Genomic DNA, 20,865 nt, shown 5'->3' on the forward strand with positions numbered 1-20,865 from the left:
GCATTTAAAACACTCTAATTTGATATTCCTATCATTAACAAACATTATTAGTCATTACATAATGCTAAAAATAGCATAGATCGTATAGCCTGATATATTGGCTACAATATACACTCGTATTTAAGTGTACATGCACGATAAAATGTGTGCTTTGACTGAGAAATCAGTCAAACGTGATATGAGTGTATTATTGTAGGCTATTAAAGCATGAATGGATTCAGCTTTCTCAATCAGCAACCACAATTCGATAGTTTTACTTGTAGAAACGCGTTGTTTATTTACATAACTGATGAAGAGCTGGCGTGCTCGAGGATCCGCCCCGGACGACTGACTGGTGCTGATGCTGAGCATCACTGAGAGAATCCTATTACATCATCTCTACGCCACCTGATTGGCTGAAGGTCAGGGCGCAAGCAAAGCGGCACGTCTTTACCAAACAATCAAGGGCTGGTGGATATTAAATGCGTCCTCTTCTCCCCAAATCTTTTTCAAAAAATCAATCCCTGCGAGCTTTTCGTGCTGTAATCGTTTGAAAGCATGGCGGAAAGCGAGGTGGACACGCCGAGCACCCCGATTGAATACGAGAGCAAATACTTCGAATATCATGGAGTTCGACTCCCTCCTTTCTGCAGGGGCAAGATGGACGAGATCGCCAACTTTTCGTTAAGAAGTAGCGACATATGGATCGTTACATACCCCAAATCAGGTATGAAATCATATAGCCTAGCTACAGTTTACATGCTCTTTTCCTATAGCGGATGCAGAGGTGTTTTACCAAAATAAACGGTCATCACTGCACGTCACTTTTTTGCATATTTATTTTTAGACAATATGATTTAGATTGCATCAAAGCATATTTCATATAATAAAATGAATAAAAACAAACACTAATATGCATATTTATACAGCATGTTTGTTTAGTGAAAATAGCCTTTCTAGACGATGAAAAATATGTTTACTTCTGTGTGTCTCATCAACGGCCTGGATGGCATTGGCGATATTATTAGTTTCAAACATTAATAATTTTCAAAATATTATCAAATCAACCCCTAATCACGTCTGGTCCACCCTGAGAGTCTGATGGCCACCTTACATCTTAGAGCTGATTAGTTTGATTAAAAAAAATAAGGTTGCTAATTTTAGAGATTGTGTGCTGTTTGGTTAGTAAGAATGACAAATCAGAATTCTGGGTGCGTGTTTGTATTGTGTGTTGATGTGAAATAAAACAGCAATATGAAATGTTTGCCATGCCCACACGTGTTCATTCACTGCAGAGGCGCTGTTTCCTTTTAGGATATATTGCTCCCTCTCCCACGCATGCTTGTCAGTTTACTTGTGTAATAAGGCTGCTGAAAACAGACAAACTTTTTTTGTTGTCCTGCATCAAAAAAAGCAAGTTAGACTGGAACGTGCATATGCATTACATTGCTTTCAAACCTGCTTGCAATTTTGAGAAGCCAAGAAGAAAAACCATCCTTGGCTTGTAAACAACATTAGGACAGTCTAAATGATATACATATATATATATATATACACCATGATTGCACCGTTATAAAGAGAAGAATTGAGAGGCAGACAGACAGCAGTGAGAGAGAATAGGGTCTGAAATGGCTTGGCTCTGCAGAGGATGTTGTGTCGCACCAGCATCTGTGTAATTGAGTCCGGAGAGCCGAGGGAAGGCCGAGCTCTGCTGCGTTACACACTGAAATGTGTGTCTCCAGCGGGGCCGTGATGGATGACAGGTCAACACTGTCACACGTTGCACTGCCAGTCGAATCTGCAGAGTAAACAGACATTGCCTTGTTGATACTGTAGGTGTTGTGGGAATGGGGGAGTCAAACATTACAAGCTTCTTGATACTTCTCAAATAAAAAAAACCAAATCAATCGAGGAAGTTTGCTAGTGCATAAAGTATCAATTTTTTTTTGAGTGACTCATTTTGTTTTCCAGTCCAGTGGGAGGAAGTGGCCACTAGGAGGGTCATGTGACCCTGTTGGTGTGTTTTCTTGAAGCGGATTGATTTTGAATACAAAAATCGGTTGCAAATCAAACACATTCTCATTTTATTCATCACTTTTATTTGACTGTCAAGAAAGGAGTAAAATTGATTTAAAATGGATTAATAAACCCACGTCATCGTCGTACTGACACATAGACCCTGCTTATGTTTGTTATGCCCTTAAAATCCTGGAAATTAGTTCCAGATCTTTAAAGAAGCTAACATAACACTGTTTACAAAACATTATTCTAGGAATCTGTGCAGCAAATCAAGATTTTTTTTTGTTGACATAATTAAATGTAACAGGGAGAGACCTGGTGGGGTTGTATTCATTTCTGTGTATGCTGTTCCTGTAAAAGTTAGCATGCAGAATTGAATGTTCTCTAATCATCATTAATGATGTACTGAATCCAGTCAATGAGAGTTTAATGTACAGTAATGGTCAAGTGATTCGTTTTTAATGACCCTACAAGTTCGATTGAACCATCAAAATATGAGGAACATATGTTCTTTAAAAAATATTTTAAATATGAGGGAAGAATAAACCCCTACACATGGTTAAGGTATGTATCTGGCAAAAGTATTTGGCAAAAAAGGCAAAAACCACAGCTACAGGTTTATTTTACTATGCAAATACAGAATGCATAGAAACTAATGCTCACAGGAAAAGCATACATACAGCATGATCAGTTATTAATATTTTGTTGATTCTCTCTTGTGTTTGCATATGTTAATGATTTCTTTGTATAACAGCTTGGCCAAAAATTATGTCTGCAAAATTTGCCATGTTTCATTGCGTTATCAAGAACAATTGAATCCAAGCACAACTATGCAATATGATTACAAAATCTTTAACACATTTTTAATAAAGGGTGAAGATGTCAATTTTCCTAGGCTAGACATCACTTTTGGCCTCTACTGTATATGATTTCCCTCCCAAAAAACAAGCAAAATGATGTTGCTATATACACAAAGTCTGTATCTGTATAACTATTCCAATAGCTGTAAATAGAAAAAATTAATGGTTGTAAGAATGTTTAATGGTGAACCTCAACTGGCTATATGTCATTTGAGGTTGATACCTCTTGTAGGAGGTATATATATACGCTATATATATATACGGCATATACGTTATATGGTTAAATTATATAATTGCATAATATATAATGAACCACTCGCACCAGGGCCCCGGTTACCCTAGCTATGGCCCAGTGTATGATTACATACATTTTAGAATAACTTGATTGTCCTTTTAAGAGGAAGCGCCCGTCAGAAGGCATTATGTGTTTATTCTGTTATTTAATGAAGTTAATTTATACTTATCTGCTCTCAAATCAGCCAAGAGTAAACTAAGCTGCTCGATGAGAGTGAAAGAGACACATTATGATCATTTTAAGGTCATTTTTGCATTATGCCTTTGTTTTGTGCTCCCATAAGGCCTGAAAACTCCTAAAGAAAAATGAGTTCGGCTGAATTGGCAAAACTACTACTAAACAACCTCAACTAAACGGAAGATAGTCACATGCCGGCCTGTTCTTTTCATCTAAAATGAGCAAAAATAAGAAGTGAAAGAGGACACTGATACGCCTCCACACACGCACACACACACAAAACAAAGAGTGAGAAAATAAAATCTACTTGATTATATACACTTAATACGGTCAGTCCACAAACTTGCATTTTTACGGCTTTTTAGAGGATCCAAATAAAACTTGTCCGGCTTTAAAGGCTCTTTTGTCAGTTGTCTAATGCTTGTCATGTGTTTCTGTCTTGCATAATTACTCTTACAATTAATTTGTAATGGCTTATAAATATTTCATTTGTACATTTTGTGCAAGATGTTTTCTTGGAATGTGACATCTTCCTGTTGGTCAGCACATTAAACAAAATATCCTTTTATTAACATCAAAGCTAAATGTCAGAACAAACTTATATATAACAAATAGATAAATAAAATTAAAACTTTACATTAGATCTTCACCTGTTATCAATAGTAATCCTGTAGGACGAGTTAAACGGAGGGGCTGCTCCTCATTAGCTGGGATGGTCAAAACTAATAAAAAAGAAAAGAAAATAATTATTATCAAGATATCAAAGAAAAGTCAACCAAAGTATGGTTTTAAAATGGTTTTGGGGTTGCAGGTCAGGCTATATTCAGGCAAATGCATGCGTTTACTAATACTCAATTCAGTTAAGTGCAGCAGGCAAAGTCATCTTTTCCCCATCAATAATACATCCGATATGGCTTTCCTTCCTGCCTCTCACACACACAGGCACGAGTTTGTTACAGGAGGTGGTGTATCTGGTGAGCCAGGGTGCGGACCCAGATGAAATCGGCCTCATGAATATTGATGAGCAGCTTCCTGTGTTGGAATACCCACAGCCGGGGTTAGAGATTATCCAGGTAAACTCTCGCTCACGTGCACATATTTACCAAAACTATGGCCTTCAGCATGAGAATGCTGACCTCTGACCTCTTTGACTGACAAACCGCAGTTTTATTTGTTGTTGACGTAGGAACTGACGTCGCCTCGTCTGATCAAAAGCCACCTGCCGTACCGATTCCTGCCCACAGCCATGCACAACGGAGAAGGCAAGGTCAGCTGGAACACAATCCAACATATTAATCATGACTTCCAATCGTTCATTAGGGCCTATTCACGCAAAACTTTCTCTATTATTATACATACCATTGATACCTTTATTCAGCAAGGATGCAATAAAGTGTTTAGAAGTGTAAAGACATTTATAACATTACAAAAGATTTCTTTTTACATTTCTATTCAATCAAAGCATCCTGAAAAAAAAATAATGTTCACAGTTTCCACAAAAATATTAAGCAGCACAACTGTTCTCAACATTGAAAATAATAAGAAATGTTTCTCTACTAGCAAATTAGCCTGGAAATCCAGACCTAAATCTAAAAGATTAATGCTCTGGCGTCGACTAATGAAAATCGTCCAGCTCGAGGGGCGGCACCAAGCGTGCATTTGAAAATCTCACTGCACGCAATTGGATAACACTACGACCAATCACAACAAGCCCCATACGCTTAGCTACCAGCGGAGCTAACTGGTAGATTAGACTCTTGCCGTATCCGGTCAGCAAAACAGCAAAAACGCCCTTCTTGCAAAGGAACGATTCGAGCGCCGTCTTCTGTTCCTGTTTTAGATAAAAAGCCAAGTCTAACTCGTTCATTGTAGCGGCCAAAGCCGTTTCAAACAACTGGTGTTCATCCATAGCCATCTTGCAATGTTTACTAATGACTTCGACATCACAGCGCTGTCATCATCTGTTTAGCTCGCCTCTGGCCCGCCTATATCAGATAACCCGATGTGATTGGTGCAGCTCAGACCGAGGGGCATATTTAATGAGCATCATTACTAGACACCAGAGTAACTCGCTGAGCAAACTCAACTTGTGCTCTCGCGAGAACTCTGGATTACCAGGGTAACTGAAGACTGGAGTAATGATGTAAATTCAACTTTGCCATCACATGAATTAATTACATATTAAAGGCTATATTAAATATAGAAAACAATATTACTTTTTATATTAACTGTATTTTTGATCAAATAAATGCAGTCTTGATGAGCATAAGAGTAGTACAGTAGTATACAAATAGTATACTTTTCATCAGTGATTCACTTTTTGTATAGATTTTGGTATGAATATGCCTTTCGACAAACATATCAATGTATGTCCTCTAGGTGATATATATGGCCAGGAACCCTAAAGACCTGGTGGTGTCCTACTACCAGTTTCATCGCTCTCTACGAACCATGAGCTACCGGGGAACGTTCCAGGAGTTCTGCAGGCGATTCATGAACGACAAGTGTGAGTAAGAGACATGACACAAAAGTGACAGGTTTGCTCTAAAGGAAAGTGTATGTGTATGAGAATGAAAATGAAAACTATTTTTGTCTGTTTCCGGTGTCTCTGCAGTGGGATACGGTTCCTGGTTTGAGCATGTTCAGGAGTTCTGGGAGCATCGCATGGACTCTAATGTTCTCTTTTTGAAATATGAGGACATGTACAAGGTACCGGCTGCATTGAGACACACACACACACACACACACACACGCACAGAATTTCTCCTACCACAGTGTGCAGTTTTTCTATTTCGATTTTGTTATTGCAAAATATACTACTAAAAATATTATTGATTTTTAAAAATGTATTACTCGACTGTATATGTTTTGTAGACATATCAGTGTTTTTTAAGTATTATTTATATACTATTATATATAGCATTTATTTTTATATTTTCAAGTTTTAGTAATTCTGGTATGTGATTTATATATGTATATATACACACACACACAGTATAGCTTTTAGTCATTCTTATTTTAGTTTTAGAAATCAATTTAGTTTGATTTAGCTTAATTTAGTTTTAGCACTTGTACCTCAATTTCTTTCAGGTACTTGCCAAGGCAACATTTCTAATATTCATTGAAGTTTTTAAATATATGTTTTATTAAAATGTATATTTAATTTTTCTTTTATTTCAGCTTTATTTCAAGTATCGAATTAAAAAAAAAATACTTTTAGTCAACAATAATAACACTGATATATTACTTTCCGCTTTAATACAGTTTCCTGTAAACCGTGATGCAGAGATGGTAAATGATCTCATAGCGTGTATGTACGCATACCGCTTCATACAATCTTTAAAAAATAGTAGTGTACAGTATATTCAGTCTTCACTATTTCTTATTTAACAGTAAGCGGTGCGTTAGTATTTTATTTTGAACATACCCTCTTTTACATTTGTCTATGTAGTATCAGTACAAAGAGGCCCCTAATAATCACCCATTATCACAGTTGGTAGTACATTTCATTCTTAACAGTACCTGGTAAGTTAGATAGTAGTGTGTTATGTGTGTATAGGAGGGGGATCACTGATAGTCAGTCTGCTTGAATATGTTGTTTCCATATCTTTATGGGGTAATGTGATTAAGAGAGCTCATAGTCCAGCAGGAAAGCACAAACAGACAAACAGAGACTCACTGCATGTGACAGAGGCAACAGACTAATGTTTAGAAACATATAGATAAATAGGACACCATGTTTCAGGAGTCTGTTATTCTTTAAGCAGAGACAGAGGTCAGAGACTATATGCTGAACATAAAGGATATTATATAAGTTAATATCAAATATGGTAACACTTTACAATAAGGCACCATTTGCATTAACAAGCATGAACTAACAATGAGCAATATATATATATATATATATGGAAACATGTCTTGCCTCAAGCTGCAATAATAATAATAATATATATAATATATATATACACACACACACGCACACACACACACACACACACATATATATATGTATATATACACACACACACACACACACACACACACACACACACATACATATATATATTTTTTTTTTACAGCATTTAACCTTTGTTAAAAATGTCCATGTTAGTTCCTATTGCATTAACTAATGTTAACACAGACAGACACAATGTTTGATTTCAATAATGTATTAGGAAATGTTGAGATTAACATTAATAAATGCTGTAGAAGTATTGTTCATTGTTAGTTTGATAACTAATGTAGATAATTAATGCTAGCAAATAAAACCTTATTGTAAAGAGTCATCATATATATAAAATTGTTGTTTTCATTGTTTCAACACTTCATAAGTTCTTCATAAGAAATATTAATTACATTTTTACTTAAACTATTACTGTTTATAAGTTTATAAATAATAAACTAAAATAACATAAAATATAAACAAATAGCAAAAGATGCACATCCATGAATTAGTTGCTTTGCATAATGTACTTTTAGAAATACATTTTTTCTGGACACAGAACAGCTGGTAGATAAAAAGTCAGCTGCACCTCGAGGTCCCTGAAATCATTTGAAAAAGTTAATTATGTAAGCCTATTACGTGTTCATGTATTCATCTGAGTACGACCAAGGTGTGAGTCATAATTACATAACTGAAAGACTGTCATTCTCTCTTTCTCTCCACCTTTCCTGCTGCCTGTAATTGTTGACTCTGGAGGATCTGGGGACCCTGGTGGAGCAGCTGGCTCGATTCCTGGGTATCGCGTGTGATAAAGCCCAGCGGGAGAGCATGGTGGAGAGCTGTAACCAACTCATTGAGCAGTGCTGCAACTCCGAGGCCCTGTCCATCTACCGGGGTAAGAGACAGGCGACAGGAGAAAAACGGGGCGCTCGAAGCTATAAAGGGGGGGCGCAGCAAAGGCTAAGGGATAGTATACATTCAGAAGATTGTTATGCAAAAGAAACCTCTTCAGTAAGTAAATAACTGAGCACAAAATATTAATTTGACATTTTATCACCTCATGATGACTCGCAGTACTGTTATCACTTGTAGTGGTTTTTATCGTTTAGTAACAGACCGCTAGATGGTGTAATTGAAGAATCAGAATTGAGTATTGCAGGGAGCCGTGTAGAAATATAACTGAAATATGCATGGCTCTGCACTAAGCATGGACAAGTTTATAAAAGGACTGCCTGTGCCAGGTAAACGTAAAGCAGACGATGAATCTACTTTAAACTTCACAACTACCAAAACAACGTGTCTACACCAGACGCGAGCGGCGCGGCGAGAAAAAAGCAAACAGAACCCATTATAATCAGTGATGCTTTCTACACTGGATGCATCGCGACACGACAAATCCCGGACAGTAAACTGATGCCCCGTTCTATTTCTAACGCAGGCTTTTTGCTTTGTCCAGTATAGACAGCCTCATCAAACTGTTGCTGTGCGACGCGACAACCATCACGACCGGTGTAGACACTGTGTTTTAAAGACTAGAAAATATGACGAGACATATCTCGCCCTTGGAATCACCTGTACAACGGTGGGTAATAAAGAGAGACCACAGTGTGTTGCCTGCTGTGCCTCAAAAGATTAGCTTCTGACAGTATGAAGCCAAACAAGTTAAGACGCCACTTAAAGGGATAGTTCGCCAAAAAATGATATTTAAGCCATGATTTACTCACCCTCAAGCCATTCGAGATGCATATGGCATATGTTCATGGAGATGGAAGCTGGCATATGACGTAGGACGTAACGTAGGAAGCGTCGTGACGTAGAACGAACGTAGAGTTTTGTTTTGCTCTGCTCTCTGGCTGCGCTGTCACGTTCGTTCTACGTCACGACGCTTCCATCTCCATGAACGCGCGCCGACCGCCACCGGAAGCCAGTTATTTTCGTTTATAAAGTTTTAAATATGTATATTTTTACGACAAAACCGCACGGATTACCCTCAGAAGGCCTTTGTTTAACCCCTGGAGCCGGATGGATTACTTTTGTGAAGGATGCATGCACATTTTCGGTCTTGAAGCAGCTGGACCCCATTGCTTCACATTCTAACCACTGAAAGATCTAAGACATTTTCTAAAATAACTGAAAATATGTTCGTCTGAAAAAAGATTGACATATGCATCTCGAACGGCTTGAGGGTGAGTAAATCATGGATTAAATATAATTTTTGGGCGAACTATCCCGACGTCAAAGAACTAGCTGATTCGCTAAGCTGAACAGCCAATCAGAGTGATCTCTCTCACCGACGAGCTCCGCCTCTGATTTGACATGATTGGCTGAAACGCGTCTGACAAGAGCCAACCAAAAAATAAGACAAAAAACGTGTGTCCCGGCCTTAAAGTGATAGTTCACCCAAAAATATACCTCACGTTCTTCCAAACCTGTATGAGTTTCTTTCTTCTGTTGAACACAAAAGAAGATATTTTAAAGAATATTGGTAACCAGACAGTTGACGGACCCCACTGACTTCCATAGTAGGAAAAAAAATACCATGGAAGTCAATGGGTGCCGTCAACTGTCTTTAAGAGACTTCACATCACAAACACAAAGAGAAGCTTGTTGAACTGTAGTACTGTACAATGTTTCAAGCAAGGTCATGTCTGAGAGTGTCTTTATGTGGGCGCACGTCAGTGGGGGGCATGAAAATATTTTCCAGAAACGGTTTGGGAACCACTGCCATCATGTGGTGAATATGCATGGTGCATCTTTATTTCTATGGAAATTTCTGTTGCTATCTGTTGCCTTTATCCTATTATTTTGTTATAATTTAATAAACTTTATGAACCACCCCCCCCCCCCCACCCCCCCCCACCCCCCCCTTTACATAAAAGAGAGGATTTGTCATTTATTTTTAGATTATTTTATAATTTGCACTTTAGTTCTGTTTTGTTGTTTTCTTGTGTCTTGTTCCATTTTCTTTTAGTGCATGGATTCTTGGCTTGGCATGACGCTGACTACTCACTACATACAGTACAGTAGGGAGTACTTATTATATAAACAGTGAACATGAAGATGGAAAATGTGTGTGAGAGAGGTACAAGAAGGTGAGTCTGGGTGATGTCAAGTCTTTAAGCAATGTTCTGGATCCGACCGCCATAATATTGGTTACCATAAAAAAATCTGAATTGTCAATAAAATCAAAGAAAGACAAAAATAGGCACTTACAATGCAATTAAACCAAGCCAGCATTCCGGAAGGTATGAAGAAGAAATGTGAAGCGTGACACACTTAACTAAAACATAAATTATTCAGTACATTTTTATTATTATTTGAGGTGTATAGTTATAGTTAATCTAAATTGTCCTTTTTAAAATGGATGGATTACCTAACCTGTCTGACTGATGTAATTCCTACAAGTTCTATCATATAAAAGTTAGCAGCATTATATGCATGATATTTAAGTTGAAAGATTTTACAGTCAGTGCTTTTTTTGAAAACACAACTGAGGAATGAATTATTCTCTTTGGCAATCAAACTCATGCCACAAATGCTGCCAATAGAGTTTAACTAGTGTTGAAACCAAAAGTGTGAGGTAATGTTGAAATCAAGAGCTCCTCTAACTCTGTTTTCATCTGCTTCAGGTCGTTTTGGGCTTTGGAAGGACGTTTTCACTGTGTCCATGAACGAAAAGTTTGACGGTGTTTACCGACAGAAGATGGCAAAGTCTGACCTGACCTTTGACTTTAACCTGTGAGGAAGCGACACTGGACTATCCGTTAACCGCTCAAACAACAAACCAACCAACCAATCACCTGCTGTGCTTAATGTCACCTGATGGACGTTCCCCATCCAGATTTTATCTTTCCATCCCCACCATCTCTTGCTCATCAATGCTTTCATTAACTACTCGAAAGTTAATTCTCAGTACAGTTACTAAGAGGCTTTTTTTTTTTTCTCTTGTGTATTTGCATTAACATTGCATCAGCAGTGCTAGTCCGAAGTGTAAGCACAGTGCTTGTTGCGTTTGCACATTGTACAGAGCTAATTCCATATCCCAAAGGCGCTTATGAAATGTGTATTTATTAAAAATTAGAAATTAAAATGATTTAGACTATATTCTATATGCTAAAGCCCTTACGACAAACTCTCAGGAGGATTCTTGAAATCATTGGCTAATAGATGCACCAAATATGCAGTCATCCAATCACAACTCAGGTCGTGAAAACCTGAGCCTCATGATGAATGCTGATTGGCTCCTGGCCAAAAGATCTTAAAAGTATGTGTGGAATGTCATTTCGCTTCTTCTTGTGCACCTCTCTTAGTGGCTTCTAGACAGCTTTGACTTATATGGTATGTATAGTATGGCTATTCATTGATACCGTAACGAAAGGTAATTCACATGGTTATGTTCACTTGATTACATCTATATTTTCATTTTTGAGTGCATCGCATCTATTTGCATCATCCCCAGGGTCATTCACATGAACATACACTCTATCGAAGAGTAGGAAGGGGATCTTTTTAGAACATTTCGCATCAGTTACATGCATATCGTAAAATAATGCATCAGAAGTGTTGTTATGAGCAGATATGAGTTTGTATTTCATCATTATGTTTTGGTCAAAAGTATAAAAGATGCGCAAGGTGAACTCAGATACCAGCACTCATAACAAAGTGACTCACATATCCAACAATTGCTGAGTTCAGAATGGAATACTAACATACTAGGTACTATACTGTAGCCTACAGTATGCTATTGTTAAAAAAATAGTACGTATGCATTATGCCACTAAATAGTTTAATCAGTTGTATGCCACATTGTCACATGACCTCATTAAGCGCATGTTTAATTCAGAGAGCGATGGTTGTGTCAGAAAATAAAATGACTATTTTGCATTTTTGATCCCAAAAATCTCTTGGCATTCTGATCATGTAATGACACGATAACATAGATATTACATCTGGTTCATTTGCAACACATTTAGAATTAAAGGTGGAGTGCATTTTAATGTGGCATTCTGTTTTCTAGTTTCAGCCATGGAATAAAAAACCACCAACATAATTTAGACTTTTTTTCTCTTGCGAGTTTTATTTTTTCACAATTTAGAAAAATGTTCCTTGCAATTGCACGTTTATATACCGCAATTCTGTCTGTTTTTCTCAGAGTTGCGAGCTATAAACTCCAAATTGCAAAATATAAACTCACAATTCCGAGAAAAAGAATTGTGAGATAAAAATTCACAATTGGCATAGTTTATATGCAATGGCGGAAACAAGCTTCCATTGTTTTCTGTGCAGCGTGCGCTAATGCACATTTGGAAAAAGCTAGTAGGTAATCCGATATTTAATGCATACAGAAAATGTGCATACTACGCACACTATACACACTGTACTGTGTACTATAGAAATAGTAAGAGTAGTGTACTAGTATGCTATTTAGGAAAGAGCACATGGCTGAATTTGAAATAGCACACTAGCATACTACTCTCTCCCCATATAGCAAATAGTATGAGTAGTATGCTATTCCGAATTTAGCCAATCACCTAATTCAGGAAGAGAACAGACAGGAGAGAGGCTGAAAGCTCACATCCAATCAGGACGCTGCGTCATCAGTGTCACTGAATTTATTCCTCTACACCATTTTCTCTTTCTTCACGCTCATACTCCCTTTCCAGTGCTTATTGTCTCTGGTATTAGCCTGATTCCCCACATCTTTACTGTGTGGGACTCAACCGAAACTCATTGGCTAAGTCAACATGTACTGCTCATTCTGCAGATTTAGACTGCTATGCTGTTTTATGTAACTCAACACATTGTTGTTTTTTTTTTGTCAGTCTTGCTTGCTGGTTTATTAATAAAGTGACATCTTCAGGCCTTGAAGTTCAGTTTGCCTACTGTTTGTTTCTGCTTTTTTTTTTCTTGCCAAGAGCGTAAATACAACGTATCAGTATTAAAAAGACGGCTAACACAGCGGCTTACATCTAAGATGCTGGATTAACAACAGTTGGAAACTGAAGCATGCTGAGCACAAAGAGGTTTCTGAACAATCACAGATGGCACCAAAGGACAAGTTAAGTTCCTATGGCAACAAATCAGTGCCTCTGATATACATGTGTCCTTTAATCGCCAATCAGGTATTAAAAAGAAAGCAGTGTGAGCACTGCAACTTTGTATTTTAATGTTACACGATTGCATGGTCTCATGGAATAGTGTTATTAAAGCTACACTGTGTCATTTTTTAAGTTGATTCTTAGCAAAAATCATATGTGCTCATTAATGTGTAATTACTTCTACCAACTAATCAAGTATTCTCGTAAGCGTAGAATCTGCCATTTAGAATACTTATGAGCGAGTCGCTCGAATGGCGGCAGCCATGTTGTGCCTCCATCTTGAAAATACATGTGCCAAAGAGGGACATACCTGGAAATTAAAGCTTTGCCTTTCGCGTTTTGACACTCAGTGGCACCGTGACGAATGCGAGGGGGAGATTACTCGCGACTGCCGGCAGATTTGAAATAATACGGTCACCGTAGGAGTTAAAACGCCCTCGGAATGGGAGGAGCTAGAAAGTAATATTCAGTTGGTAGTCATGAACAATTTCACCGCTAGATGGGAGAAAATCCTACACAGTGTAGCTTTAAAGAAATAGTTTGCCCCAAAATAAACAAATAATCATTTGAGGGTGAACTCCCTTTAACTTTACAAGAGACAAAAGTTACAAGCTTTACCCTCATAATGCATTAAAAACTGTTTTTACAGTTACATTTCTGGGTCCCTTTTGGACCCGGTGGAACATAAGCTTAACTGTAACTATAAACAGCCATAACTTATTATTTTTCAACTAAAACCATATTGTATCTAATCAGAACCTTCTCAATAATGAGTGAATGCACTTTTGAATGTTACCATGTTTTTACCATGCTATTACTTTATTTACCCCCTTTTTATTAATTAAACAAATTGAGAACGACAGCAAAAACTAGTGTCATGTAAGAAAATATATATTTTATTTCTTATTCCTGAGAATTTTATCATTAGATAGATTATTAAAATTATACCGGTTGATTTGAGTATTTTAATTCATTAATAATTCCCTTTATCTGTCTTTAAATTTCATTCATATGATGAATAATGAACCCCCTGAAGACTTAGAAATTATTGCTCAAACATCATCTTCTCATACATGCCAGATGCATGCAAATGATATAAAGAAGGCTCCATTATGCATCTTAAAATATATTAATAAATCCCACAGCATTTATTAGTTAAAGACCACAGTGCTCACCCATTAGTGACTAATGATTGGTGATCACTAGAGGGCAGTGCAGTCTAAAGGCAGAAATATTGCAGAAACATTTTAAAATTGATCTTTTATTCTTTGGGGCATTAAACAGGTGTTCTGTTTTCCAGCTTGATAAGGTTGTTGGTGCATTTTTTTGGGTAAGATTTTCAACACGTAATTAATAATCTGCATTGTGCCATCTCAAGCTAAATTAAACAAACATTGTCATCTTTATTGGGATATAATTATGCATTCAAAAGGTAACATTGATGACAGTTTCACGGTTTAATTCGACTTGCTCAAGATGGTGAATGGAAAAATTGTCTTAAAGAATTTATTATATCTCCTTTTTAATTTTCAGTTTTAAAGTAGATATTTTACAAAATCATGGTAACAGGAGTGACATTTTAAGATGGACATCTACTACAAAACAAACACAACAAAAACAGATAAGGTTATTTAAAAAACGTTGTCCTCTGGGAGAGAAAGTTAGTAAAAAAAAAACAATCACATCCAATTCACTCATTATTATTCATTTTTCCCCGGTGCTCCTGTTGGAGCCGTGCAGAATAACAGAGACTGTGTTGGATCCAGGACTTCTCTCCCGATGGAATCTGCACATGTATAACTGTCAGTATGTCTATCTGTATCTGTAACTCAGGAAAACACACTTATTGTAAGACTTCAAAGGCATTGACAGCCCTGGGCTTTTGGGGTGAACATTTTTCTTTTTCTTCTGAAGGAGATGCTTTACAGGCTTTTCTACAAGTTCTAGTGCAGCTGAAAGTGCAACTAAGGAAGTGAGAGAGAGAGAGAGAGAGAGAGAGAGAGAGAGAGAGAGAGAGAGAGAGAGAGAGAGAGAGAGAGAGAGAGTGAGTGAGTGAGTGAGTGAGTGAGAGAGAGAGAGAGAGAGAGAGAGAGAGAGAGTGAGTGAGTGAGTGAGTGAGTGAGCGAGTGAGTGAGAGAGTGATTGAGAGATTGAGAGAGTGAGTGAGAGCGTGAGAGTGAGTGAGTGAAAGAGAGAGAGAGAGAGTGAGTGAGTGAGAACGTGAGAGTGAGTGAGAACGTGAGTGAGAGAGAGAGAGAGTGAGAGTGAGTGAGTGAGTGAGAGAGAGTGTGAGTGAGTGAGAGAGAGAGTGTGTGAGTGAGAGAGTGAGTGAGTGAGAGAGAGAGAGTGTGAGTGAGAGAGTGAGTGAGTGAGTGAGAGAGACAGAGACAGAGAGTGAGTGAGTGTGAGCGTGAGAGTGAGTGAAAGAGAGTGAGTGAGTGAGTGAGTGAGAGAGAGAGAGAGAGAGAGAGAGAGAGAGAGAGAGAGAGAGAGAGAGAGAGAGAGAGAGAGAGAGAGAGAGAGAGGTATAGAGGGGTAAGAGTGATATTTAGTTTGCTGTGTCAGTCTGTGCAAGCGCCCCTGGCTGCCCACTTCTGCTCTCTCCACATCAATTATGAGTACTGATATCTTAAGTTAAGATGGGTTGTATATAATATAATAAACTATTTGATGTAACTTACTGTGCGAAAAATATAAATAGCTGTTATTGCACTGTAAATTGCATAATATAAATTGCACTGTTTGCAATTTTTTAGCAAATCTAAATGAAAGATTTCTTTCAGGTCTTCATTCATAACAGGCTCTTTTGTAAAAACAGACAAACACAACAAAGAGCACAGAAAAAGCACAGAATTGCCTTTATAACAATTCTTAAAGAATATGGTGATAAAGAATAAGTGTAACACGGTCAATGGACCTGGAACTACTTCACTGCCAAGCAGATATATTAATCAATACCTTGTGTCAGCCAATCAGAATCAAGAGTTCAATAATGACATAAAAGCCATTCATTCCCTATATATATATATAAAAAAAAAATGCATATATATATATATATACACACACACACACACACACATATATATATATATATATATACATATATATCCAAACATGACAATAAACTCAAAAGAACCCTGTAATATCTGCTGACAAAGTTGCTGCTTAGAAAAAATAAGTTTAACAGATATTATTCTAGTGGCAATATAGAACATATATCATCTTCATACACAACTGATGGCTCAGCTACCCACATGAACCACTCACCTTAATCCACTCGCTTATATCTGATAATAAATCATGTATCTGTTCACATTTACAATACTATGCGCATTATATGAGACACGAGCACATGGCCTGGTACATGTAGATCTAGAAGATGTGTTGACATTGGAAAGCAATGCTTAAAACATTACAATGAAGTCATATATATATATATATAAAAAATATATATTGTCATCATTCAGTGTTGTCATTCTTAAATATGACTATAAAGATATACTAAATTTATAGCACACTTTTATTTTGACTGTAATTACTTTGAAAGGATGAGAATTAATAAAATATATATTTTTTTATGAAAATATGCAGCTTTTCATATATATAAAAAATACATTATTCCAAACATTGCCATATATTATTTATAGCCTGCAGAATATAAAACCACTTTACCTGTAGGCCTATTAAATAGACGATAGATTAAGTAGACTATTAAATTGTCCTTTACTTGAATTGGCCCTACAAGATAAACAATTAATTTTTTTCTCCTTAAACTGATCTCAAGAATACCGTGGCAGACGGAATGAAGATTACCAAGTTAATTGTTCATTTAAGAACAATCTGGACTGGTTATAAGTCCCCCACTTATGCTGAACACATGCACACGCACACACACACACACACACACACACACACACACACACACACACACACACACGTTTTCCTTTCTGAGGGTGACTTTTCCTTCCTATAAATTACAACTGGGCTAAGCCATATTGCAGAACATCTTATTTGCTCCCCCTTAAGGTGTCAAAGACAGAGAAGAAATATTTCCAATTATGCAGGTTCAGGTGTGCAATAATTTCCCTTATCCAACTGCACTAGGCAAAATGTGAGTGCAAGAGAAGAGAGCGTGTGTTTAAGCGGTGCGCATCAGTGTCACGTCAAGTGTGTGTTTGTGAGATTCTGCCGCGGCTCTCTGCCGCACGGTCATAATTGTCTTTCTGTACGTCTTTGTTCCGTCTGGCCGCCTCCATCTGACAGTTTGACTGCTCGCTTCAGTCTGCCTCTCCATACTGATGTCCTCCATAATATCAGCCCTCCTCCCTCGTCTGAGGGAAGTTGGGGAAAGTTTACTTTACGGGCCCGTATCCTCCTCGCTAACGTTAACAGCTGCTGTGCTCCTGACATTTTGATGCGCCTTATTGGAGACGCTTTGCGCTTCGGGGAATGACATGCCATTGGCATCTTGTTTCAGCCTTTATTATTATTTCTTTGATTTTTATATAGCTCTCTCTCTCATGCTGTCGGGCACTCTATAAAGATTGAGAGCCGGGCGCACTTCTCCACTGATCAATTATTTAACATGCAAAGTCATTGCTATAGATGAGAAAAGAACACATATGTGAATAATCGGTGGAAGAAAAAGAGAGGGAGCAAGAGAGTTTATAGTAGACAGAGAGAAAAAGGGTGAATAAGTGTCCGAGGTAAAGGCACTTCGACTGTGGATCTCATTCGGTGGATCGCCACCCCCAAAATCTGTTCTGGGCTGTGGACAGAAGGGGGAAAGCAATGAACATAAAAATAATAAAATCCATGCAACTAACAATATAGCATAGTTCAGACAGAAAAGTAAATAAGAGGAGAAAATGCTTCTCATTAGCCTGCTAGGTCATGGGTTCGGTTCCCAGGGAATGTATGAACTGATAAAACTTAAAGCATGTCAAATTTATTAATGTTAATCTTTTCTTGTTGAGGTCAAATGTCCTTCAAGTAGTTTTTGCACAAATGATTTCAGTAGCTCAAACAGTAGAGCTAACACCGACAGGGTCATAGGTTTGATTCCCTGGGAATGCATGAATTGATAAAAACGTACGCCAAATGCATAAATGTAAATGTTTTGTTGTTGAGGTCATAGAGTAGCAAGTAGTTTGGCACAAATTATTCCTGTAGTTCCAACAGTAAAGCTAACAACGTCAAAGTCATGGGCTCGATTCCCAGGAAATGCATGAACTGATAAAGCTAATAAAAAATGTATGGCAAATGCATAAATGTAAATCTTTTGTTGTTGAGGTTGTGCAAGTAGTTTGGCACAAATCATTCCTGTAAACAGTGGAGTTAAACAATAGAGTTGCTACGCCAAATTCATGGGTTCGATTCCCAGGGAATGCATGAATTGCAGAAATGTAAACCTTAAATGCAAGTTGACCCATGCCAATATAGACAGGATGCATGAAAATATGACCCAAAATACAATACAGGTTCACTTGCACCAAGAACAAACATGGTTTGCGCAGTTTGTGCAATATTAAAACATTCAAATGTGTTATTTAAGGATGATTTTGTTTACTTTTGTATGATAATTTTAGACCCATTTTGGCTTGTCACTTGATGTCCAATCTGGGTCCCGAAGCAAACCCAGTAGAGAAGCATCATACTAGAGTAAAATGAGTGTTAATGCATTGTCTTGTCAGTCCTGGTGCATCACTGAATGGAAGAGAGGCTTCAGTCAGTGCCAGAACTGCCATCTGCCGAAGTCCTCTGTGAATGCGCTAGTGTTAAGAGCCCAGCCCGGGCTCCATTAGCCACACACACACACACACACGCAGTAGATACGTGTTAATGAAAAACTATGCGCTCTATTATAGGACCCACTCTGACTGACTCTTCAGGGACTTTGTGCGGTGGATTAGAGCATTTTCAGGATGTAGAGCGCTTCATAGGAGACTGTGCTTTGATTATGCGTGACTGAAATAGGTGTCTGCTTGCGTGTGGCATGCTTTGCTTACTGTGCAGCGTGTGTGTTTTGAGGTTGAAAGTCCCCGTCCCTGGAGCAACCCTGCAAAAACAAGAATTCCCATGTGAGGCCAAACTTCCTACTTTTTACTTCCGCTCTAGGATCGCACAATATACACAGCTTTAAATCAAGACATGCTTTTAAAAAAGAAGTCAGTTAGGAAGTTAAATGTGCACTGAGTCATCTTAGACATCTAGTGAAGTGGATGCAGCATCAGGAAAAAGACAAACAACATTGCAGAAAAGTGCTATTTGCAGTCAGCAGTGACTCATTTATTCTGTGTGCGAAAGTGTCCAATAATAAAGGGGTTATTGAGATAAAATATATTTAGATGGTCACATGATCATGTCAGCCCCCATGAGGAGACGTTTTTTTAGGCTAGTGTCATGGCTGGAGTCTTCATCTCATGTCTTATTACTGATCAAAAGTCCTATTCAAAACATTTAATGAGAAAAAACTGCAGCTCCACCGTTTTATGATCAATATCAAATTCAAAAAAGACATTGGAGATAATCTTTACTTCATACTGACTGGCTGCTACTAGTCAAATAGGTTGACCTCTGACCTGTTTATAAACAGTTTATAAACATATAATTATGTGACAATACAACCTCACTTTGAACCACACCGTTTAATCTCCATGGAACAAGTTCAATTGTACAGTTGGTAAAATCATTTCCTGCAAATTACGAATTAATTTAGAATAAAAAAAAGAGCGTGACTCGATTATCAAATAGCATTTTTGTGTCTCGGTTATTTTTATTCAAGGGCTAAATGCATTAATCTGCATCAGGCAGAGTGAGCCAGGAAGCGTAGGTGGTTTAAAATAATGCATTCCTACTTTGTTTTTCTTTGTTCATGTTCCCGATATTAAGTAGGTTGTTTGTTCGCCGCATAATGAAATTGAGAAATTTACTAAATTAAATCAAAGTAGGCAAATTAGACCTACAGAGACACTCTTTCATTCTCCCTTTTACCACCTTCCACTCGTTCTGTCTCTGTTTATCCATTTTGCATTCTTTTTTCCCAATCCCTCTTTGAACCCCTTGCTCATTCTCTTTCTTTGTTCTTTTTCGTTTCTTTCCAAACAGCCTCCTCCCTCTTTTCAGAGTTTGTGTATCTGTAACACCACCTTCCTCTCCACCACCATCACATTTGCAGAATGAGCAATAAAACAGACATTTGCATTTATACATGTTTACAAGACATTCAGTAGATTTCCATTGTATTTATATAAAGCTATAGTTATATAAAAAAATGTATATATCAAAATCATACTATAAAATACAATTTTATTTTATTACATTTTATTACAAATTAAATTAAATTATATTATATTACATTATATTATAGTCTTTTTTTAAATCTCCAAAGTCAATGTGCACAAAGTAAGCTTTGCGATCTACCAAAAATCCCAAAGAATTCAAACAACAACAGATCTGTATGGTTTTCCAAAGTTACCATTTTCACTGGCCACA

The 20,865-nt window shown here is 37.4% G+C and overlaps 1 protein-coding gene across 2 annotated transcripts; it reads left to right on the forward strand.

The window, feature by feature from the left end:
- Window positions 1-393: 393 nt before the first annotated feature.
- Window positions 394-13,145, forward strand: sult4a1 (sulfotransferase family 4A, member 1). Of its 2 annotated transcripts, XM_084407582.1 has the most exons (7): window positions 394-706; window positions 4,273-4,403; window positions 4,517-4,597; window positions 5,710-5,836; window positions 5,945-6,039; window positions 8,030-8,168; window positions 10,903-13,145. In XM_084407582.1, the coding sequence occupies exons 1-7, from the start codon at window positions 538-540 to the stop codon at window positions 11,013-11,015; spliced, it is 855 nt and encodes a 284-aa protein (XP_084263708.1). In that variant the 5' UTR covers window positions 394-537; the 3' UTR covers window positions 11,016-13,145. The 2 variants fall into 2 exon arrangements, 1 of the variants encoding a protein (XP_084263708.1); XR_014627133.1 differs by lacking the exons at window positions 8,030-8,168; window positions 10,903-13,145 and adding an exon at window positions 6,433-6,465 and having other exon boundaries at window positions 407-706; window positions 5,945-6,212.
- The last annotated feature ends 7,720 nt before the right edge of the window (window positions 13,146-20,865 follow it).

This window comes from Rutilus rutilus (assembly GCF_951802725.1).
Source record: "Rutilus rutilus genome assembly, chromosome: 4".
NCBI classification, from domain to species: domain Eukaryota; kingdom Metazoa; phylum Chordata; class Actinopteri; order Cypriniformes; family Leuciscidae; genus Rutilus; species Rutilus rutilus.

Bases quoted from the DNA above. Each gene is read 5' to 3' on its own strand.
- sult4a1 (XM_084407582.1), top strand. From the start codon at position 538: ATGGCGGAAAGCGAGGTGGACACGCCGAGCACCCCGATTGAATACGAG. The intron at 707-4,272 runs GTATGAAATCAT...TCACACACACAG, and splicing joins CGTTACATACCCCAAATCAG to GCACGAGTTTGTTACAGGAG. The intron at 4,404-4,516 runs GTAAACTCTCGC...TTGTTGACGTAG, and splicing joins CGGGGTTAGAGATTATCCAG to GAACTGACGTCGCCTCGTCT.